At 51.7% G+C, this 23,520-nt stretch overlaps 2 protein-coding genes across 2 annotated transcripts in view; both read left to right on the plus strand.

Moving 5' to 3' along the window:
* The first annotated feature begins 1,180 nt into the window (after positions 1-1,180).
* On the plus strand, positions 1,181-20,706 carry RAB5B (RAB5B, member RAS oncogene family). Its single transcript, XM_038378292.2, has 6 exons — positions 1,181-1,371; positions 12,831-13,104; positions 14,782-14,933; positions 15,138-15,260; positions 15,964-16,057; positions 17,093-20,706. The coding sequence occupies exons 2-6, from the start codon at positions 12,942-12,944 to the stop codon at positions 17,206-17,208; spliced, it is 648 nt and encodes a 215-aa protein (XP_038234220.1). The 5' UTR covers positions 1,181-1,371; positions 12,831-12,941; the 3' UTR covers positions 17,209-20,706.
* Positions 20,707-21,023: 317 nt separating this feature from the next.
* The window catches only part of IKZF4 (IKAROS family zinc finger 4), a 69,543-nt gene continuing 67,046 nt past the window's right edge, over positions 21,024-23,520 (plus strand). The window contains exon 1 of the mRNA XM_043506466.1: positions 21,024-21,464. The gene's annotated coding sequence lies outside the window, so the exon portion shown is untranslated. The remainder of the gene's footprint in view (positions 21,465-23,520) is intronic.

The raw sequence follows: 23,520 nt of genomic DNA on the forward strand, positions 1-23,520 counted from the left end.
GAAGCTCCCATTAGCTCTGGCAATGTTACAACGGGTATGCCCCCTGCTATGCCAGCCCTGAGCTCCCTGCCCACCCCTATGGATGCCCCTCAGTCCCCACCTACAGCCCTCCCTCCTTTTGCAGCCTTTCTGGAATAGCAGCTGCCATTTTTGCTGAAGGGGTGTGAGCTCTTGGAGTCAGGGGCCAGCTGCTGCCCTGGTCCTGCAAATCTGGTAATATCAATAAGCAGGGGGCTGGCACGACAGGCTCAGGCCCTTTCCTGGGTCACAGCAACACCCTGTTAGCCTCGTGTCTGGACAGGGCCCGGTGCCCCTCAGGGGCAAGGTGCCCCCTCGGGCCTGGCTGGCTGCTGGCGACTTGGCCCCTGTCCTGTCTCAGCCCTTGGTGCCTGAACCTAGGCCCTACCCTGGGTTGTCGGGCTCCTGGTGCCTGGTCCCTCGGCCCCCCCGGGTTACCTGCCTAGGCCCCTCCCTTATCTGGGCCCCACACCTCGGGCCCCTCCCCGTCCCTGGGCCCAACCCCCTGAGCTCCATCCTCCCTGGCCCCCTTGGGCTCCTGGTGCCTGGCCCCATCCCCTAGGTACCGGCCCCGGCCCCGCCCCCGCCCCCGCCCCCTGCTCTCTGGGCCGCGAACCATCGTCTATTTTTAGCTCAATTAAGCTAATTGGGGAAAGGTTCATGACAAGGTCGAAGGTCAGATTCCCAGAGGCCTCCGTGCTCACACCTCCCTTCTCAGCCCCACCCTGCCAATTATTCCCCGGCTCGTCTCTGATTGGCCACCGGGGAGGCGGGCCGTCCTTTGCTTGGACAGAATAGGGAGGGTGAGACGCCGTCGGTCGCTTGTCAATCATCGCGTTCTGGTCTCAGATTGGTAAAGCTGGAGACTGTCTGCCCTGTGATTGGAAAGAGGGGACAGCATTCCTGAATCTGATTGGGCAGCGGAGCTCGAGGGTACCGCCCCTTTAGGTCACCTTATTTGTTGTTGCTGCTACCCCGGAAATCACTGCTGTTTCATTGGCTTCAGGGTCCGTCAGTTAACATAAGATCCACCCTATCATGACGTCTTTCCATTTTATTGGTCTGTTACCCCCAAGCTGTCCCAGTCGTCATTGGCCAAATTTTGCGCCCGTCCGGCCATTTCTCAGCTCTTATTGGTGAATCGAATTGGGTGGCCTGGCGATGCGTTTTCCAGAGCGGCAATTGGGCGAGACGGCGGGCAGGGGCGTTTCCCCTCGCCAGGTGCCCGGCACGGATTGGCGCGGCCGCCGCTTAACGCCGCCCACCAGAGGAAGGTTTGGTTGAGAGCTGCTGTTTGTGTGTTCGACACTTTAGGGGCCGAGGCGGGGGGAGACGGAGCTGGAGCCGCCTCAGGTACCGGGGCGCGAGGCGCGGCCGTGGGGGGTGGGGGAAGAGTTGGGGGGGGCCGGCCACCGGGGGGCCCTCGGATGGTTGGGGGCTGGGCGCGGGGGGTCTGGCCCGGCCCGTGGGGGGGGTCTCTCCACTGAGGCGAGGGGGGCTGGAGGAGGGATGGTGTCCGGGACCCTGAGCCCTGGCGGGGGGCAGGGGGCGGAGCCCAGGGCTGGGCTGGGCTGGGGGACCAGCTGGGGGTTGCTGCACTGGGGGGGAGGGGCTGGGCAGGCTGGAAGGAAGGGGGGAGACTTGGGTCTCTCTGGGGGTAGCAAAGGAGGCGGGGGGCCCAGGGTAGTAGGGTGGATGCGGCTTGGCAGCTGGCACGGCTGCCCCATTGAGGGGAGGGGAGATCAGGGTGTGTCTTCCTGTAGGATGGCAAAGGGGCTGTGTATCCCTCTCCCCCTGCCCCAGGGGTGGGGGTTCTTGGGGTCCCACCAGGCTCTTTGGGCCTGCTCTGCCCGCTTCTCCTCCTCCCCCCCCCCCCCCCCCCGCCGTGCTCTGTCTGCCTAGGTGAGGTTACAGAGACTCCTTTCTGTTTCCCCGTCCCCCTTTGCACACCGCTTCGCTTGAGGCCTGAATGCACCTGTCCCCAGTGCTAGGGCTGGGGTCGGAGTTCATTCTTGGTCCTCACACCTGCCCATGTTACTAATGTGTTTTTTCCATAGTGAGGGACAATACGGCACAGATGCTCTCCCCTCTTCCTCCTCCTGGTCAGCCCACCAAACACACCAGCAGCTTATAGCTCTTAACAGTAGGGACACCTGGGGATGGAAAACACTGCCTCATTGCATTTCTGTTCTTATGAGCAGACCTGTGCAAGGGGAACCACATAGAGTATAACTAACATCTAGGGCTGGTCTATCGACTCAACCTCCAACGTGCTCCTGGCTGGGCATTGTTGGTGGTTCCACTAATCCTTGTTGTTAGCTCCTGGATAGTATGAAGACGGGCATATTAGAAATTCATGGATAGACTCCCACAGCCCTGAGGTGCTTCTAATCTTTGTCTTACAATTTAACTCCATTAAAAATGCATTGAAACAGGAGATCTTCCCAGAGAGACAAAGTGGAAAAGTGATACATATTTCTTTTATTGGAGAGAGCAAAAAGGGACTCTGCCTTCTAAATAGGGGCAGCTGGGAAGATGCGATAACCTGGTGTACCATCAATTATCTGTAGCTCACGAAAGCTTATGCTCAAATAAATTTATTAATCTCTAAGGTGCCACAAGTACTCTTTTTCTTTTTGCGAATACAGACTAACATGGCTGCTACTCTGAAACCTATCAATTATCAGGTTTGTCTTGCGGGTCATTCCTACCAGGGGCTGATTGCCAGACTCTACCTGAGAATATGGGTTAGTCTCTCAGCTGGAATCCTATGGCTGTCTCCAAACATAAGTAGAGGCTACAGTGATGGCCACATTAGAATGCAATATGTGTTGGAATGTTTATTTTCAGGGCACTAGTGCCTCAAGGGCTCTTGGTATTTAGGTTAGTTCTTTTCCCTTCTGGGATGGCCACAGTGCTGTCAGCTCGTGTTAAATTTTCTATGTTGAATCAGATACTTTATTATTTGCATGTCAGTTAAGGAAAGGAGGAAGTGAATCATGGAAGTTCAGAGATTGGGGAGGCCTTGTAGATCATCCAGTCCACACTATATTAGTGTGTAATTGCTACCTACAGTCTTGTCTCCTGTATCTGGTCTAGTTTTAAATCTCCTGAAATAATGGTGTTTTCACCAGTTCTCTCTGGGGATATGTTTACACTGCAATGTCAATTCAGGGCTAGTAGAACTCGAATTAGCAGACCCTGGGATTGTTAACCTAAGGTTTGAGCGTCTATGTGCATTTTTAACTCCAGGTTAGGTATTGTAGAATGCTGGGAGTCCAGTGTCTACATTTCATCTTGGAGGCCCAAGTTCAACCACCTGTAACTCAGACTTCCTAGCACCCTCCCAAAGTGTGGCTGCTCTAGCCCTTTGTTTGTTGTGCAGTGTGGGAAAACTTGACTGTCCAGAGGACAAAGAAAGTCAACCCATGGGATTGTGGAATACTTCTGGTGGACTCCCATGGTACATCTACATTTTGATAAAATATCCATGGCATGAGAGACTGGTCTCAGCCCCAGCCTGAATGTCTACACTGCAGTTTTTAGCCCTGGAGCCTGAGTCAGCTGACCTGGGCTTTGAGATTCAGTGCTGTGGGTTTTAGTATCACAGTGTAGACATACCCTCAGAGCACAAGTCCAGCAGGGCGGGGCTGCATCTACACTGCAAAGCAATAGGGCTTGAACCCTGGGTCTGGGCTTGACTCAGCCTTGGACCCTCCACCCCTGTGGGATCCTGGGACCCCGGGTTAGCACCATTTGTGTGTAGACAGAAGCGGGGTTAGGCTTGAGCCTGAGTTCAAACTCTGGTCTTAAATTGCAGTGTGGGCTTATCCTGAGAACTATTTCATCCTTTAGCAGATCTCTGCTCTTGGGAAGCTTTTCCTGACATTTGGGCTGAGCTTGCCTCCCCTTAATCTTGTCCCATTACTCCTTGCCATTGGCCCAACCATTTTCATTCTCCTTGCTTACAGAGTAATAAACCAGTGATGTGAACAACTTCCTCTAAGCGTGATGGAGGGGAGGAAGCAGATCTCCTCCTCTCACAATGGTTAAAAGGAAAAGGAGTACTTGTGGCACCTTAGAGACTAACAAATTTATTAGAGCATAAGCTTTCGTGAGCTGAGCTGTAGCTCACGAAAGCTTATGCTCTAATAAATTTGTTAGTCTCTAAGGTGCCACAAGTACTCCTTTTCTTTTTGCGAATACAGACTAACACGGCTGCTACTCTGAAACCAATGGTTAAAAGGGTTCACTCCTCCCAGTGCTGAAATCCTTAAGGGTCGCAGCTGTGTTGTACTCTCTCGAACCCTACCTTGAATTTTCCCCTAGTCTTCAACTCAATCTCAGAAATATTTTCTGTGTTCTTTAAGTGGCTTCACATGTGCAGCGCTCTCTCCCCTGCTTATTAATGTTTGATGACTGGCCTAGCACCCATATGAACTTTCCTAACTTCTTATGGCGGGAAAGGAAAAGATGCTGCATTGTTAAAAGCTAGAGCAAGGGACTGGGAGCTTGGACTCCTGGGTGCCACTGCCAGCTTTGCCACAGCTTCACTGTGTGAGTGGGGAAATGGAGGGTGTGTAGAGGGGAAGTGACTTTTATCCTCCTTTGGGTGTCAGGATCTATTAAACATTGCCGAGTGACTGCTGATCACCTCCTCACGCTTGCCTAGAACGTGGCTGTGTTGTTATTAGCCCTTTAGCAATGTTAGTGGCCAGGCCAGAGTGGCAAGGAGAGCTAACTCTCAAGTCCCTCCATGTATTTAAATCAATACATGCTCTTACTAGAGACAACTTGTGGGACCATTATTGCCTCTGTTTGGATGCATGGGGGAGCGTGGCAGGGAATATCCTGGCCTATCTTGGAGGAGAGCCATGCCTTCCAGGTGCTTCTTGTGTGTCCGATTTCCAAAGTTTACTATAAGCTCAGCACAAGAGCTTTCCATGCTGCGGGCAACATGCTCACCCCTCTTTCCACCAGCCTGTGTCTGACAGTAAATCCCTGTTTTATTTTACGCTTGCAACAAGTGGTTGCAAATGAAGGATAATCAGACTCTGGCAGGGTCATAGAGACAAGTGACAGCTTTGTTGTGGAGTGCTTAATAAACCCGGTGTCCCTTAGTCTTCCAGCAATGCCATGAAAACTTACCAGGCAAACGCTCGACTGGTGTCTGGAGAGCTAATGCTTGCCCTGGGTGCAAAGTTTTATTAAGTCTTCCAAAATTCTAGTTGATCCTTTCCCAGATCACTACATTGTCCAATGCCTTCTGAAAACAAGCTTTAATTTAACAGAGTTGCTATATTGTGCTGGTTAATTCCATCCGTGTATCGCTGCCTTCCACTGGATGGAATCAAAAGCGCTCACCTGTGTTAGATAGGCCTTGTATTGCTAAGGGAGATTCTCCTTTTTCTCCCCTCCCTGAAATGGACGTGTGTGTTGGAGCAGGAGAGGCTGAGTCCTGTCTCTGTGGCTCCTCAAGTTCTGGGTGAGTGTTGCATTAATTTGGGGACAACAGGGCATTCCTGGGTGACTGCAGTTGTTGTACAGGATATTCCTAATCTGTCTAGTAGAAAGAAGACTGGCGGCCCTTGATCCACCGGATATCAATATTGTGAGTCAATGAGCATTACCTCTTTAATGGTCAGTGGTGTGGAGTGACTTTACACGGTAAATACCCTGGAGACAGAGGTGCTAATTATCCCAGCAGTGACTCTTAAAGCTTTGTTTGGTGACTGTAATTGTAACCGAGCTGGGTAGAGGTGGCTGGACTGAAGCATAGTTCAGGATCCAGGATACGTATTGAGGAAAGAACCAGAAGCAGGAATGTCCACATTCTAATGGCAGCTATGATGCAGGACTCTTAGTTTCAAACCCCCATGTAGACAAGACACTTCATCACCAGTTGCAAGTGGCTCTTGGGCTTAGTTTTCAACAGTAAACTGGAAGGGAGGATACTTGTCTCTTTCCTGTGGATGCTGAGGATAAACTAGTGTGTAAAGCGCTTTGAAGACTAGAAAGGCTGTGTAGGTAAATGTGTCTTGTCTAAACAGCGGGTATGCCCGGGCCCCTGTTGAGAAGTCTCATACCTGGATGGGGAAAATGGTGGATTCATTGCAACCTTATTAATAAATGGAACAAGGTCGCTGGGAGCTGTATTGGGCTGTGCTCCTGTTATCCTGAATCTGATGGTGCGTCACCAGGGCTCTTCAGGAACATAGAATATCAGGGTTGGAAGGGACCTGAGGAGGTCATCTAGTCCAACGCCCTGCTCAAAGCAACTAAATCATCCGAGCCAGGGCTTTGTCAAGCCGGGCCTTAAAAACCTCTAAGGAAGGAGATTCTACCACCTCCCTAGGGAACCCAGTCCAGTCCTCAAAGAGTCTCAAAACATCTGAGAGTCCAGAGCAGTGGCTCCCTTGTAATATGCTCTCATCTTCTCATTCCTGTGAGGAACCCAATCCTGCAGCCCTTGCCCTGGCAGAAGGCCCACTGAAGGGAATGGGGTTCCACACTACTTGGGTTTGCACTGGGGTTGGATCTGTAACTCCTGTGTTTCAGGCTTTCAAATATTGGGTGGTCAGGGTAGGATCGAGTTCTGCAATGGCTCTAAAACGTTGCATCCTCTTCACAGTCTGGCTAGGTAATGAAGTGGGGTGGGGAAAGAGGGCTGATGGCAGATTTAACCCATGTGTGTGGTTTTGATGGCTGTGGCTTATGTTGTATGTGATTAAGACATAGGAAAAGTAACATTGGCAACAGGAAAGCAGTTAACCCAGACAGGCTGTTGCAACTCCAACTCCTGAGGGTATCTCCTGAACAGGCCCTTCCCTGAAACAAAGTTCTGCTATTAACACTCTTAATGACTGAATTGCAATGGATCACATTCATCCCTGCCGCAACCCCACTGAAGTCAGTGCAGTGAAACTGGGGATGATCTGATCCAAGGGTGGATATCTAGCTAGCTCCCTACGCCACGTATTCGTCCTTTCAGTGCCGGTAGTAGGGGGGCAGGGAATCGGTAAGGACTGGGCTGTGCAGATCTCTTTCCCAGTTCTTTCACCCTGTACTGTCCAAAAGAAGTTGAACTTGCTCAGTGCATCAGAGCCAGCTGTTGAGCCCTGCTCCGCTTCTCGGGGTAATGAAATGGTCAGCCAAACTGACTCCTGAATCTCTAATGTTGGCAATGGAGATGTCGGAGCACAGCGTGACTTGTCAGCTACCTACTGTTAAAACACCTTGTGCAAGCTAAGGATTGTGATGTGTATGTCACTGATGCAGAATAAAATGGGACTCCAAGGGGCTCTGATCTAGCTGTTGGGTGCTTTCTGGAAATGTTTTGCTTTGCTTAGTAAGTAACTTTCTGGACAGTAATTGTGGTTCCAACAGATGTTTAATATTATTAACGCAGATATAAAATTACTCTGAAAATGTCCAAAGGATGCTACGGCAGGTTACACCGATTTACTGAAAGATCTGAAGAGCTAATGGACTGTGGGCTTTGACCTGTTAGGGGTCAGATACCTCATTCTAGTTTTTTAAAAAAAGAAAAAGGAGTACTTGTGGCACCTCAGAGACTAACAAATTTATTTGAGCATAAGCTTTCGTGAGCTACAGCTCACTTCATCGGATGCATTCGGTTTTCCACCGAATGCATCCGATGAAGTGAGCTGTAGCTCACGAAAGCTTATGCTCAAATAAATTTGTTAGTCTCTGAGGTGCCACAAGTACTCCTTTTTCTTTTTTGCGAATACAGACTAACACAGCTGCTACTCTGAAACTAGTTATTTCAGGTGGTCAATGAAAGAGAGCCAAATTTGGACAGTAGCCTTTTAAAGAAAGCTATCTATATAATCTATAGCAGTGGTTCTCAGCCAGGGGTCTGGGGTCCCTGGGGGTGTGTGACCAGGTTTCAGGGGGTCTGCCAAGCATGGCTGGCATTAGACTCGCTAGGGCCCAGGCCAGAAAGCCAAAGTCCTGCCACGTGGGACTGCTCCCCGGGGTCCCGAACCCCACCAGCTTCAGCCCCAGTCCTGGGTGAAGCCTAAGCAACATAACTCTGCAGTGCCTCTTCTGGTGTGGGGATCCAGACAATTGTCCTCCTGGCTTTTATATGCAGAAAAACGGTTGTGGTGGCACAGCTGGCCATGGAGGTTTTTATGGCGTGGGGGGGGGTTTGAGAACCTCTGATCTGTAGGAGCCCCCTTGCTTCAGAGGAGGACTTTTCTGATTTAATTTCTTTGAGTTAAATTCATTCTTGATATTGGTGGAAGCTTCTGTTGCGATGGAGCTCTGTGTTTAGTGAATGAGTAGATGGATGGATCAACTTCTCTGATCGCGTTCGGGGTGAATTCCCGGAGCTTTCTTGGGATTGTAGTAATGATGTGTGTTACAGCGATGGTTAGGGACCATCCAAGAACAGGACCTCACAGTAGGGCACAGAGTAGACAGTCCCTGCTCTGAAGAGCTTAGTTTAAAGAGTGGCTGTAGCACTTGTATTCAGCTTCCCATCTCCATACCAATCACTGGTCTCTGGACACCAATAGTACAACAGGATTTGACTTTTCTGGAAACCTCAATGAGCTGTGTTGGTTTGTCTGCTCTTGTGATGTGTTTACGCACGAATGTGCACACCTCACTTTCAAACACTATGAAGAAGCTTGGTCTTGTTGTGGGAGGGAAACCCAAGTAACAGCAGAAGCTCTTAGGAGCTCTTGTGCAAAATAGCATGCAGGTTGAACGTTCTTATGCCCGACACGGCTCTGCCAGACTTGCTTTATGGCCGTGGCAAGTGACTTCATGTCTGTGCTTTCTCATCCTCCTCTCTGAAATGGGGGTGCTACTCCTGGGGTATGGGAAGGCTTAATTCAGCTTGGTTTGTAAAATGCTTTGAGATCCTTGGTTTGGAAGGCCCTGTCTGAGTCAGAGAATTGTTGAGAGATGACAATTTTATCTGGTATCAATTTACTAGGCACTTAAGTGACCTGAGCTGCAGTGAGGAGGTGGGTAAGTTGGCTTGTGTCCGCATCTTTATGCTGTAGAAGAATCTGAAAAGTGTCTTTTTGTGTTACTTTCCTGTCCACCCACCGTGGAAGACTGTGGTGACTTGGGGAACAAATGAAATGAGCACATCACAAGAAAGCGAAAGCTGCAGCAATTGAGAAGAGATTTTTGTCAGAATGGGTATAGCATCTTTTTTCACCTGCTACCCAATATTTAACACAAGCTCGGGAAAGAGAACACCTTTGTTCAGATTTGAATAATTAAGGTGCGAGAGCTCGGACCTCCAGCATTGAGGGAAGGCCAGACAAGGTTCCTGATTTCTGTGGAAGCCTTCAAAGGCAAAACCATTTTAAAAAAACCCAAACAAACCACCCTTTGCAGGTTGCCTTTTAAGGGTCTGTGGTGACTGGCTTTGCAATGAGGTGGTGCTGTTATCAAATCCTGGCTGTTGCTCTGAAATGTCCTTCGTGTTTAGCCTCTTGTGACTTGCTTAAGCCAGCATACCAAAGTGTTGTAACTATCCAGTGATTGGCAGGTTGAGATAGAGGGTGGGGTGACCAGCAATTCACCCTTTGGGACAAGCAATGGGAATGTCTTCAGTTGGAGAAGCCCAGTATTCTTCTGATCCCCAAGGGAAGGACTTCCAAAAGAGATCAGCTCGCAATGGGAAGCGCTGAGGACTTTCAGATTTGGCCCTAATTGTAATTGCTTAACCCTCATATTGCTCCCTCTGTATCTAACTCTCCCCATCTGTGTCTGGCCTAATTTGAAGCTCTGTCCTAGTGTCGCAAAGCAGAGAGTGGCTTCTAAGCATCGAAACACTCTGGCTTGTGCCAGCTCTGCAGGCTGCTTCCCCAGAATCACGCAGAACTCTCCCCAGGAAACTCTCATAGGATGCTGACGAGGTCATTGCTTAATCATTCCTCTCTCACATATTTAACAAAACAAGGTCCTCAAAGGGGAAGGAAGCGTTTCCCTGTCTTTAGCCAGCTCAGCTCCAGGAAAGCTGAACATGCAGTACTTGGGTTGCTACCAGACAGTTTTGGCCATTATGGGCTTTGAAACTATTTCCCATTGTTCTTGGATTCTTGCTTTTTGAACAATAAAATGGTGACTGTCCCTCTTCCTTGGTGGGACTGGGAAGTATTGGGCTGCCCAGTGTTTGATTTGTACAAATCACAGCCGTTACAGTTAGCATTACCTGCCAGGTTTTGGCCTTTATTCTGCTTGTCTCAAAGCAGATGGGGAACGGGAAATGGCCAGGCTTTTCCTGGCTGCTCGCTGATAAGTCTTCAGATGACCCTTGTTTTCTTGTATACTTGGCCCTGTTAATGCTAACAAATCTTTGCTCCAGGGTCTGCCCTATAACGCACCAGACTTGGATCCGATCTCTCACCTCAAGGCCTGGAAGTGCTTCCTTTAGGGTTTGAATTCAGAAGGAAAGGCCTGAGACGCTGAAAAATAGCTAGCGATTTTGGGGTGTCTGATTTAAGAGGCCTCAAGGGGACCTGAGTGCACAGCCTCTGATTCAGGTCTCTTGAAGGTGTCTCAGATCTGATAGCCACAATCAGGACTTCTGGAAAAATCTTGACCCAGTTACCTGCATTTGAGAAACCCCTCTGCCCTTAGCTCCAAGGTCACCAGTGCTGGCTACGGAATCCAGAAATGGGCTTCGGAGAGTAGGTAGGCAAACCAACCACCACATGCTTTGCTAAATTCCCCCGACTCATCGCTGGGGGTGAGAACCCACTGGAATAAAGGGCTAAACTGTGCCTCACAATTTAATCGGTTAAATAGTGAAATAAACAGACTCTGAAGTTTAATGCCGTTTTCTTCCATTGCTCCTGATATCTTTTTGGCAGTTACTAACGTCCTAATGCAGATGTAGAGCTATTTGAAGTATCACAGGTCAGCATCTGTTGTTTTCTAAAGGGATTCTAGTAAAGAAGCATTGCTAGCATGCATGTGTTTTGAGGTCTTAAAATGCATTTTACATCAGATTGAACCCTTTATCACAGTCTCCTAGTTCATTGCACAAAGGATTGAGCTGAAGACCTGGTCTACGCGGCGTGGGGGGGGGAGAGGATCGATCTAAGATGCGTCAACTTCAGCTACGCTATTCTCGTAGCTGAAGTCGACGTATCTTAGATAGACTTAGAATCACTTACTTTGCGTCCTTGTGGCACAGGATCGACGGCCGCCGCTCCCCGTCAACTCCGCCTCTGCCCCTTGCTGTGGTGGAGTTCCAGAGTCAATGGCAGAGCGATCGGGGATCGACTTATCACATCTACACTAGACGTGATAAATCAATCCCCGATAGAGCGATCACTGTCTGGTGGTCAGTGTAGACGTGACTGAAGTCCTAAGAGACCTTAGGGACATAAACACTCGGCCACTGGCAGACCAGAGGTGTTGGCTACACATAAACTGGAACCAAAACAAGAGTCCATAGTTCACGCTTCTGTGATGCAGATGTCTGGGTGCTTATTTCAGATTGTGTCCTATTTCAATTAAAATCTATTCCAGTTATATCCCTACCTGGTTAACCCCCCTCCACCCACCACTTGAAATAGGATCCTCTGTTACTGACTGTACATGTACCACTTTTGCCAAACTAGTGCACACCTTTTGGATGCTTCAGGTTTCAGAGTGGCTTAGTTAGATCTTGTTTAAACCTGTTCCTAGTTGACTTCACATAAACTGCAGTAAATTGTTCACACAGCCTCTGGCACTGGTCTGACTAATCGGGGTTAGACTGGTTTAAGTTAAACCAGCACAACTCTGAGTGTAGTCAGCCTTCTGTCTCACCACATCTTCCTCTTGAGAACTCCCAGCAGTATGGTCTTTTCACCCATTGCCTGGGTTGGGGGAGAACTTCTTTTGGCCATGGGTAGTGGCTATGTGAAACTGACCAGGGTTGCATCAGTTTCACTCTGCTGCAAGAGCTGGTAATGGAGTTTTTTCACAGGGAAGGCTTTAAAATTTGGTGGGGTGATTAACTGGGCAGGGAATGTGGTCTACCATAGCCCTTGTGTGGTGGCAGTGTGCCTGTACTGCTCATGTGAGTGGGGATCTCAAAATAAATAAACAAAAATTGACCCGACTGTCCCTCACTTAGGAATTTCCCTTCAGAACGGCAGCGATGAAATAGTTCCGTCCCTCCGTCCTGCCCCCAGAGAGCCAGGGCAGGGAGGGGAGACAAGCAGATGTGGAATTTCAGGCCATTCGCAGTAAACAGAACAGATGCATTCAGGCTGCAAATGGGGCCTGAGCTTGTTGCTGTATAACAGAGTTCTTGAATCCTCCTGCCCCTTCCTAGAACAGGTCAGAGGCTCTGCCCTGGCCCTTGGTACCACATGGTGCAATGCGCGTTCCTATCCAGGAGCTATTTGCTACATCTCCAGGAATGCAAGTGAGACATCTGCTAGGATTGCTGACTCACTCACTCAGTTGTAAGATCTGGCTTTTTCTTTCCCTCCTTGGCCCGATTTCTGCTTGTCAGCTTGCTCCTTTTTTTTTTTTTTAAAGCTTATCTGTCAGTGAGGCTCAGGGGCGCAGGCATCTCTGTACCTTAATGTATGGGAGAATCGGAGCTCTTGGCAGGAAAGGGAGTGTGTCCTAGTGGGTGCAGTAGGCAAGTCAGACTCCTGGGTTCTATTCCTCGCTCACCCTGGTGTGTGGTATGCAAGGCGGTTACTGATCCGTAAATCCAATGGAATTAAAGTCTGAGACCAAAAAACTCGGAGCCCTTCAAACTCTGTAGTGTTGTATCTGTGTCATGTGCTAATTCGTCTCCCCCTCTTGTGTTTCAGGAGAGTTGAGCCACTAGGATACTGTTCCTTGGCTCAGAACCAAGCCAGCTGGTCAGTGGCGCGAAGGTTCTCCGATCTGCTGGGGCGCAGGCTGTGACCGGAATCCAGGCCATGACCAGCAGAGGAGCCGCCAGGCCGAATGGTCAGTCCCAAGCTAGTAAAATCTGTCAGTTTAAGCTAGTGCTGCTGGGAGAGTCCGCAGTGGGGAAGTCCAGTCTGGTGCTGCGCTTCGTCAAGGGTCAGTTCCACGAATACCAGGAGAGCACTATCGGGGGTAAGTGCTGTGCGAGAGCGCGGGCGTGTGTATCGGGATAGATGCAGACTTCCCCACAGTCCTCTGGAGCTCCTGGCTTCCCTTGCTTCCCACTGATTAGGGCCCAGCTGCCCTTGGTTGGCCATTGCAGACCCTGCCTTATCACTGTGAGCAGCCCAAGGCCTGTCGTGCCTTCAGAGGGGCCCAAGTGAGTAGCAGGGCGAGGCTCAGTGCTAGTTGGCATAATGAATCCATGCTCCTTCCAGAGCTACCTGCAACCTTACTGTACGTACAAGGATGTAGCTGTGACTTGCTGACGCGCCTGAAAGAATCCCATAGTGCGTGTGAAGACAGTACAGCCAATTCTCAGACTACGGCTGAGACAAGATAGCACAATGTATCTTGGATTAATAGGTGGCATGTCTATATAATGGGCAGTGAACCAGTGTTGTCCAATGGCCAGATAACTGAAGCAGGAGTTGAGAACCTGAGTTCTCTTTGTGTGCGTGCGTCACTACCCCTTCTGTAAAGTGGGGACCACCCTGACCCACCTTTCATTGCGAGCTTGGAGACTTGCAGTAGGGGAGGGCTGAGGAAGCGCTGAGTGATCATGGGGTGAATCCCCCCGGAGACGTGTTCCTGACACCTTCAGGGCCCAGCGGTGGTTTGACACCCGGGTTGATCACCACCTGTGTGCTCAGTCTTGGCTCCTGTAGAACTTTTTCATGTGTTTTTTGCCTTCTCTCAGCCTGTCTTTCCCTAGCTTGGGGGGACTGACCGCACGCTCACGTGGCCGTACAAATTCATAGACATCTGTTAGTGTGTGGAACTGGGAGCCAGGACTCCTGGGTTCTGCTGCGGGCAAACACCACACCTGTGTGTCTGTTTCCTGCCCTTTGCTAGTGGGGGCTTAAGGGTCCATTAGGTTTGACAGTCATGTGCAAAGCCTTTTTACTGAGGGGGAGCAGGGCACTGCGTATCACCAATACTCTGGCCCCAAGAGCTGCAGGGAATGGAACCAGGCTCTTGAAGGCTTATGTCTTCAAAAGGTGCTAGGGCTCCCAACTTAACACCAAAGGGAGCTGTGCTCCTCTGAAAACCAAGCCCCTTTTAACATGATTACTAGTCCCTCTTGAAAATGTAGGTCACAGTATCCTGCTCTGGCTCATTGCGTCCCGCACGACAGCATTGGGATGTGCCAACCTGCCTGGGCACAAACACTGTTCCTGTTTGTATCCCCCACGTATGATGGATCGAGAGACGCTAGTGTCTGTCAAACTCCTTAACACAGCCATAAACCCCCAGATCCTTCCTGAACACGGGACTGGTTCTTGATTGCAGATGTCATGAGAGCTGTCTCTTTGATCTCCGCATAAGCATGCAGCTGGTGCACAGCAGCTGGGTTTCAGCAATAGGGAGTGAATGTTAATGTCCAAACTTGAAATGATTAACCTGCTTCTGTGTGAACAATGCCTAGAGAGCAGCATGCTCCAAGGTCCTAGATTCGGAGTCGGGAGACCTGGCTTTGCCAATGACCTGCTGTGTCCCCTTGGGCGAGTCACTTCCCCTCCTGGGCTTTGCCTGTCAATCTACTTAGATTGACAGCTCTCCAGGGCAGGGGCTCTCTTGCTGTACACACAGAATCCAGCGCAACGGGCCAAGTGCTGCTTGTACCACTATCTCCTTTCCTCTCAACAGCGGCGTTTCTCACACAGTCCGTCTGCCTGGATGACACAACAGTCAAGTTTGAGATCTGGGACACAGCTGGCCAGGAGAGATATCACAGTCTGGCCCCAATGTATTACCGGGGGGCACAAGCTGCCATTGTGGTCTATGACATCACCAACCAGGTACATTTGGAGTTCTCCCTTAGCTTTCCTGGTGCCGGGGGGAATAGGGGGGCACAGAATTGTCTCACTCTAGGAGGAAGGATGGTCTCAGGGTTAAGACAAGGAGCTGGGAAACCTGGGTTCTGTTTCTAGCTTGGCTGCTCACCGCCCAGAATCTGGCAGGTCACTGACTTTATGCTGTCCTCTCTCGCCTTTCCCTTCCAGGAAACGTTCGCCCGCGCGAAGACATGGGTGAAAGAGCTGCAGCGGCAAGCCAGCCCCAGTATCGTTATAGCCTTAGCAGGCAACAAGGCTGATCTCGCCAACAAGCGCATGGTAGAATATGAAGTGAGTACCTGGGGTTTGTGGACTTGGCTAAGGCTTCCCAGCCCCCCAAGTTCTGCCCCGGCCTTTGAAAGCCTCTTGGCATCTAGCTGCAGCAGCCCAGGAGTCTCTGCTCTGGCCAGGGGCTGGCCAGCAGGAAGCTTTTGGGTTCATTGGGCACATGCTGTCAGGTACTCCCAGTTGCAGTGAGAATCTGAGTGTGGTGGCTGCACTGGGAAGGGGAAATCTAATCCACACAGGAGCAGGGGTGTCTGCAGCAGCGTCACTGCCCACAGTAAACAATTCTGCCGTGTCAGCAGCCCCTCTGAGCAGCATGGGGCATTCTCCACCCTGCCCTGCGAGGTGGATCGCTGCTCCCGTCTCGCTGGCGAGAATCCATTCCCACTGCTCAAAGGGCAGCTGGCTAGGCCTGTCAGCACAGCCGAGCCCCTGCAAAGCGCTGAGCAGCGTAGTCTCTGCAGCAGCCTCTCAAAGTCTCCGATAGAGCAGAGTTTGCTGCTTCCTGCCTCCAGTCCATTGTGGTTAACGGTCCATCTCTGGAGCTGCTGGCTTGGCTGCACAGCAGAGGACCTCGGCCTCTTCTGCAGAGGCAGGACTGTCAGTGCCTGTAAAAGGGCCTCGTTGGTGGGTCTGGCCACCACTCATCCTTCCCACGCCCTCCAGGCAGGAACCCCCCGGAACAGTGGCACTTGTATCTCTGTTACAGGAGGCACAAGCCTACGCAGATGACAACAGCCTATTGTTCATGGAGACGTCAGCCAAGACAGCGATGAATGTTAACGATCTCTTCCTGGCAATCGGTAAGGTGTGGGTGCTGCACGGCCTCCGCCCCAGGGCAATAGACAGGTTGAAGGTGCCCCTGGCCTGCTGCAGATCCACCAGGCTTCTGTGTTGGGAGCTCTGCACCAGGTGGCTGTGGGAGGCAGTTCCCACCTGAGCTCTGTACAGACGCTGATTCATGCAGCCGGTGTGGAGGGCTGGAGCCCCATGGGGAGCCCCCCTTCCTGTCCTGCTCCAGGACGTAATGTGGTTTCTGGGGGGGAGGAGCTTACCGCTGAATATTCAGTAGGGAAGCAAGCCATGATCTGCCATCGTGCTCTGGTGCACGGTCAACGTGGAGGCTCCATGCTGAGGCAGCATTAGCCTTGGAAGACTCGGAGGGGACCAGGGACAAAGCTCTCCATTGGGGAAGTGCCAGGCTAGCCTTTGCAGTTACAGATTACGCTGCTGGGTCTTTGTGCCCTCGGACACCTTCCACATCTCTGCTTGGTCACAGAGCCAGCTGAAACCGTGGCTCCTTCTCACATCTCCAGGGCCGTCTCATTTCTGATTTTCTTAGCACCTTGGTCTTTAGTGCCTCCAAATCCACCTGGGCAAACAAAAGCCCTGGGAGCTGTCACTTGCACAGAATCTGCATCGCCTGGGATGTTTCCAAATCTCTGCATCCACGTAAAGGCCCTGGGAGCTTGGCTGGCTCCTTCTGACCTGGGTGAAGCCAGTAATGGTCGGTTGTGCAGCAGGACCTGCACATGAGCTTTGAGGGGAACAGGAATGACTCCAGCCAGCTCTCCTGGTGCTGGCTAGCTCTCTAGGGGCATGGGGGATGTAGCAGGACAGGAGCTGGGTTCCCCAGAGAGCAGAGTGGTGGTGGGGGCAGCTGGGAGATGGCTCTGAAATCCAGATTGGAGTCTCAGAAATGGGCCATCTGAGAACCGGCCCGGGCAGAAGGTGGTCAGTGGCGTTGTTGTGGCCCAAGGGGCTGGGAGGGGAGCGGTTACTGTTACTGCTCCTCTCCGTTGGCCTCACTCACTCTCCCCTCTCTCCCCACCCCCCAGCCAAGAAGCTGCCAAAGAGCGAGCCCCAGAGCACAAGTGGCGTGGCGGGAAGGAACCGAGGCGTGGACCTCCACGAGCAGACCCAGCAGAACAAGAGCCAGTGTTGTAGCAACTGAAGGGTGGCTTTCGAGAGAGAGGCCGACGCGAGATGAAGAGCTAAGATATAACCTCCATTCCCGCCCCCGTCCACCACACTTCACCTCCCCTAACACCGGCGCACCGACACCCGTCTGAACCGAATCCCTCCTGATGCCTCTAACTGCACTTTTTAATGCTTCAGAACCACCGCCAGACATCTGTTCCCACCACTCCAGTGACAGTGGAACTAGATCGACCGGGGACTTAACTTCCAAAAAACAAACTCTTCTCTTTGTATTATAGGTGCAAATAGCTACCTAATTCTGATTGATTCCCCGTCTCCTTCTCCTGAATAATTCCTCCTTCCCCCCCCACCCCCCTCTTTGCTTTGGTAAATCTGTGTTCTTGGTCCTATAACACCTGTCCTCTTCTACCCATCCCCCGCTTTATTTAATGCTGGGGGGAGGGGCCCAAAGGAGGTGGAAACTTAACCCTTGTAGGTTTATTTCATGAAGAATAAGTTGAACGGGGACCTACAGAAAACACTGTTTCTGGGGGTGTCTTGTGGGTTTTCTCTATTTTTCTCCTGTTTTTTCATCTGTTTCAATGTTTGGGGGATGGGGGGAAGCTGCAGTGTCCTTAATTTCTTCCTGGGTGGCCTTTCCGGCAAGGGAGCGGAAGTGGTGGGGAACAGGGGGAAGTGAGGGATGGAACCCTGTGATCCAGAATCAGACACCCTGCTGGCTAGCGTGGATCGCTATGAAGCGAACACAGACAATGACTCTTCAGTGCTGCTAAATCTGAGTAGCATGAACAGAATCATGAAATGCGTTACCGTAAACCCACTGATCTTGGTAATGCCAGGCCAATGCGCCCAGCATCATCTGCTGGATGGATTCTACAGCTGTGTGGCAGAGGGTATCATTAATACTGACTTGGGTGAGGGTGTAAAACCCCAAAGTTCCCGCTACGCCTGGTATTTTGCAGTGATACGCCCCTCAAGAGCTCCTGGCCTCTCAGAGCTGTTGGTTTATTCTTCCCCTATCACCAGCCGCGCAAATTCTCTGGTTTGCACTTTAATCTCCAGTCTGTCCAGTTGAGCTAATCTTGCCTTGGCCCGCGTTCAGTTTAAGCTAGCTGGAGGGCTCCTGAGCCCCTGAGGGAGAGTCACCGCACTGATTTCTGCTGCTCCCTCCGCTAAGAGGAACCCACCAAAGGTTTTATCCTTTGGGCTCCAGTCCGCTCCTGTGTCAGTGTGGAGCTCTGCAGCTTACATATGTGCAGGGAAACTGGGCTCGCTTTGGCTGTTACACTTCAGTCCCAAGTGACTAGCCAGGATCACTTCAGAATGGGGGGATCATAAAATAGTCCCAGCGCAGGGGTGTCCCCTTTGTAGGAGGGGGTGGGGTTGGTGAGCCTGCTGAGCAGCAAACCTAGGGAGCTCCAGGAAGGACATGGGGCTGGGAGTTGGTGTTGGAGAAGGTGAGGCTGTGCAAAGGCAGAGGACCTGCCTTCTTGGTCCTGGGAATGGTGGCTGTGCTGTGTACTTCCCCTTCCCCGGGCCCCTGCCCAGCTCAGCGTGTGTGGATCCACTCCCTTGCCTTTCTAGCATGGGCTGGAACTTGGGTGAGGTGGGGAGGGCGGCTGAGAGTCTCCTCCTCCCTCTGGGACACTGGCGAGGGCTTGGCTCTCATGGAAGGGGAACACACTGGTTACCTGGGGGTGCCTATCAGTTTCCCCCTGCAGGTTCTCCTGGCATCAAAGCACAATCCATTCTGCCTCCTCTCCGGGCGCTGAGGGAGAGGGGTGTTACTGCTCCCAGGGAGGGTCTTTCACGCCTCAGACCCATGCCTGCCCCAGCTGGTTACGTTGGCAGGTCACAGGCACCCAGCCTGGCTGCACACACTCCCTGTCTATGTAATGTCACAAACTCGGCTCCACAGCTGAGGGCCCCTTTGAAATACAAGCTCTCTTGTGCAAAGTAGCCGCATGTTTTATTTTGGCTGTAAATAGCGCTTGGTTCTGTTGGGCTGTATGGGAAGCCCACGGTGTAGTCCCGGAATAGCTGATTCCAGGCATCAGAGCAGCACCCCCGTAGCCTTGTTAATGATGGAGCTGCTCATAGCAGGAACCTCCTGTTAAAGGGGTTGCCTGTTCAGACAGTCTTCCCTGGGGCTTAATGTGCTGTAGCAGGTTCCAAACCAGACAGCAAAACGGTCCTGGTGCCCTGCCCAGATAGAGGGGGAAAACAGGGCACGGAGTCTCTTGCCTCTGGTTCCGAGATGCCCTGAGTCGCCCAAGGGTGTGTTGTGACCTTCCAAGGATCCTTGATGCACCGTTACTGCTAGCGCTAGCTGGTGGCTTTTCTTAGGTGCCTTGGAGGCTGACAGGGCCACAGGCTTAACTTTGCCTCTTGTGGGAGTCTCCCAGAGCAGGGGCAAAGGGAATCTTGCACGTCCCCCTGCACCTGTTCTCTGGGTAAACTGTCTCCCCTGCTGTCAGTCCTGGCCCCTTCTGCCAGTTCAGTCGTATGTTGAGAATCTGACGGCCCCTCCGCCCTGTTGCTGCTCTGACTGCCCCGGGGAGAGCCTGCGAGGGAGCTCGTGCCTGCTCAAGGTTCCCAGGCTGAGATTAGGATGCCGCCCTGTGTGTTTATTGGGGGTGTGGGTATGCGGGGGGAGGGTGGCTTTGAAGTGGGATCTCTCCAAGGGGGAGAGGTGATGCCCTTCCCCAGCACTAGCCAAACTGAAGCCCCAGCATCTTTCAGGAAGCAGGCTCCTGTCCTCCTCTCGTTTTGTATTGTCTAGGTCAAGCAGAGTTGAAGCAGCGAAACAACTAGGCAGGGGAAGCACCAGGCCCAGCCCAGGACAGGTGGGAAATCGATCAGGAAGTGGCTGGGAGGCTGAGCTAGCCTTTGCCATCACTCCTCGCTGAGTTGGACCATGCGCGGGAGGCCCTTTCTTGCGGCCAGGAGACCTTTGGGAGGGCTGAAGGGTGGCATGGCCTCATGGGTATTCGGTTCTTTTCTCCTCTAATCCCTGCAGTGACATGACGTGTAACTTCCCCCTGCCACTAACGCAAGGGCGTTGTTGGAGATTTCAAGCTGCGCTTCTAACATACATGGGGGGCTTTGTCTTTACTGGAAAGACTTTCTGCTCGGTGGAACAACTCTGCTTACCTGTCTGACAACCAGTGCTCTTCGTGCAGCATCTACCCCAGTGGCTGCTGGCAAAGCTGGAACGCACAGAGCCTGCATCCAGAGTCCTCCACATTCAGCAGTGTCCATAACCCTCTTACAGGAGTGTGTGTTTTCTGGCTAAATCCCTGGACCAAATTGGGACGCTGCAGCTTTTGAAAGCCCCCGCCACCCCCCTAATCCTGCTTGCTTTTTTTTTCTGATCAGTTGTTTTTGCTTTGAGAAAGCTCCTACATCGCATTTAAAATAACAATCATGATAACAGAATTTAACTGCTGATTTACCAATGTATTTAATGTAAGAAAAAAAAATCAGTGTATTAAATGAAGCTGCTGTTTTATTGTGTCTGAAGCTAGCAGGGGCGGGGGGGGGGGGGGAGATACGGAGGGTTGGCTTCTCCGTCATGGAGAGAACCCGCTCTCGCTCCTGGCTCATGTGGGGTCAGAACAGGGAAGCAAAGGAATTGTTTCTGAATCCTAAGCTAGTCGGGCTGTAGACTGGTGAAAATCTGCTGCCTCTCAGCCTCTGTCCACAGACCCCAGGGACAGAAGTGGGGGGAACAGCTGAGATTTTAACTTACCTGTGCTGGGCCTCCCCTTCACTCCCGCAGGGTCCGTGCTCGTGACCAGCCATTGAGGCAAACAGGAATGATCATGGGTACCCCGAAGGCAGTTTCCCTGCCCAGCTCCCCCAGCCCAGGCTGGGCTCTGATCCTGGGGTACTGAGCACAGTGGGGTGCAGATCCCCTATGGCTGTTGCAGAGCTGCTCTCCCCTCCCAGCCCTCTCGGGAGGAGGGTGCCTGGAGCACAAGTCTGTAGTTGGGGGGCTTAGGCTTGCCCTTCAGCTGGCTGGTCAGCAGAGGGTGCAATTGAGCAGCCTGTAAACCAAAGATCATGACTGGCAGGCCCTGGCCTGGCACCGGCTTAGGGGTGTCACCGGATTTATCAAGGTGCCTGTTGGAGGGGGTTGAGCGTCACATGCCCTCCCCCGCTCCCAAACAGGGCCAGCCTGAGCCCAGTCCCCCAGCACCCACCTGCACTTGCTTTGATGTGAATTCCTGGGCTGGGGCAGACTCCCACCATGCCCAGTGAGCACAGGTGAGTAGCCCCCCTCTGGGGGTGATAGATCAGGGGTTTCAGTCAGGCCACTCGATGCCCCATTGAGGGGGTGCGACTGGCAGGAAACCACTTCTAGCCTGCAGCCAGGCCGGGCTACGGATGCGCTTCTCAGGAGCGGAGAGACGCAAGTTGAAGGCCCAAGTGGATGGGACTAGGTGTCCATCGGACGGGCACCAGCTGCTTCAGGCTCGAGATGGTCAAGTGGCCCGAGCAACCTCTTTCCTTGGCTCTAGCAGTCTCCGTTCTTAACGCCTCTTCCCTGAGGGTGACCAGCAGGAGCTGGGAGGGTGAACGCACGGCGCAGCAGGTCCCCGTTTGTAAGCGGAGCAGTGTGGCTGCCTCTCTGCCCCTGCCTGATAAGAGCTGGGCTGATGTCACCATCCACAGGCGCAGAGTTAAATCAGCAAGTGACAGGAGGGGTCAGGTTGGGTCTTAGGCGAAGGCGAGGGAGCCTGTGACTTCTCTGTGGCTGGGGTGAGTCCAGGTCGGAAGCGGGGGGAAGTCCTGTATGTCCATGGGCTGGCCTGAGGCTGGTCCAGCCCAGTGCCTGCTGGGCGTGATTGGCACTAAGTGGCCTACTGCCTGGCAGCCTTAGCACTGGGCTTAAGCCGTGTGTCATAAATATACAGCTAAGGGTAGCATAAAATTCCTCCTTACCTGTAAGGGGTTCAGAAGCTCAAATAACCTGGTTGGCACCTGACCAAAGGAACAAATGCGGACAAAAGATACTTTCAAATCTGCATCAGAGGGGTGCCGTGTTAGCCCGGATCTGTAAAAGCGGCCAAGAGTCCTGTAAGAAGAAAAGAAGGACTTGTGGCACCTCAGAGACTAACAAATTTATTTGACTATAAGCTCACTTCATCGGATGCTCATGAAAGCTTATGCTCAAATAAATGTGTTAGTCTCTAAGGTGCCACAAGTCTTCCTTTTCTTTTTGCGGATACAGACTAACACGGCTGCTACTCTGAAGCAAGAGTCCTGTGGCACCTTAGAGATTAACAGACGTATTGGAGCATAAGCTTTCGTCGGATGCATGGGGGCGGGGAGAGGCTTTGTTTTGGGTTCTTTGTTTCTGTGTTTGTTCGCTCTTGGGATTAAGTGGGACCGGACATCAGTCCATGTCCTCCAAACCCTTCTGAACCAGTCTCTCCTATTACAGACATTGTAAGCACAGCCAGGCAAGGGGGTTTAGTTTATCTTTGTTTTCACAATTTGTGAATTTTCCCTCTGCTGGAGGGAGGTTTATCCCTGTTTTGTTGTAACTTTGAAGCTAAGGCTCGAGGGGGTTCCTCTGTGTTTTGTGCATCTTTTGTTACCCTGTAAAGTTATCTTCCAACCTGATTTTACAAAGGGGATTTTTACCTTTTTTCTTTTCTTTTTTGTTGTTGTTTTTAAATAAAATTCTTCTAAGAACTGATTGATATTTTTTTTTCTTTTCTTTTCAGTGTCCAAAGATCCAGGGATTTGGGTCTGTGTTCACTTTGTAACCAATTGGTTAGGGTATTATTCTCAAGCCTCCCCAGGAAAGGGGGTGTAAGGGCTTGGGGGGATATTTTTGGGGAACAGGAACTCCAAGTGGTCCTTTCACTGATTCTTTGTCTAAATCACTTGGTAGTGGCAGCGAACTGTTCAAGAACAAGATGGAATTTGTGCCTTGGGAAAGTTTTTAATCTAAGCGGGTAAAAATAAGTTTAGGGGGTCTTGCATGTGGGTCCACACATCTGTACCCCAGAGTTCAGAGTGGGGAAGGAACCCTGACAGCTCGTCCTGGGCAGGGGCTGAGATGCACTGTGGGGCAAGCCCCTGACACTACATGAGGGCAGAGCTCCTCTCTCCTGTTCATCATGAACACTTCTGCCTGGCTGGTTCTCCCGAGGCTGATGCCAGGAAGGAGGGGCTGGTTCCAGGCCAAGTTTTTGCAGGCCCAGCATGGGGAGGGGAGAGAGGGAGGCGCAATGGCTTTGTGCGTGCTCCCCAGCGTGGTAATGAGCACAGGCCCTGGTCTGCCCCTTCAGAAGGGGCTGAGGCGTGGTAT

The sequence above is a fragment of the Dermochelys coriacea genome, chromosome 20 (genome assembly GCF_009764565.3).
Source record: "Dermochelys coriacea isolate rDerCor1 chromosome 20, rDerCor1.pri.v4, whole genome shotgun sequence".
In the NCBI taxonomy this organism is placed as follows: domain Eukaryota; kingdom Metazoa; phylum Chordata; order Testudines; family Dermochelyidae; genus Dermochelys; species Dermochelys coriacea.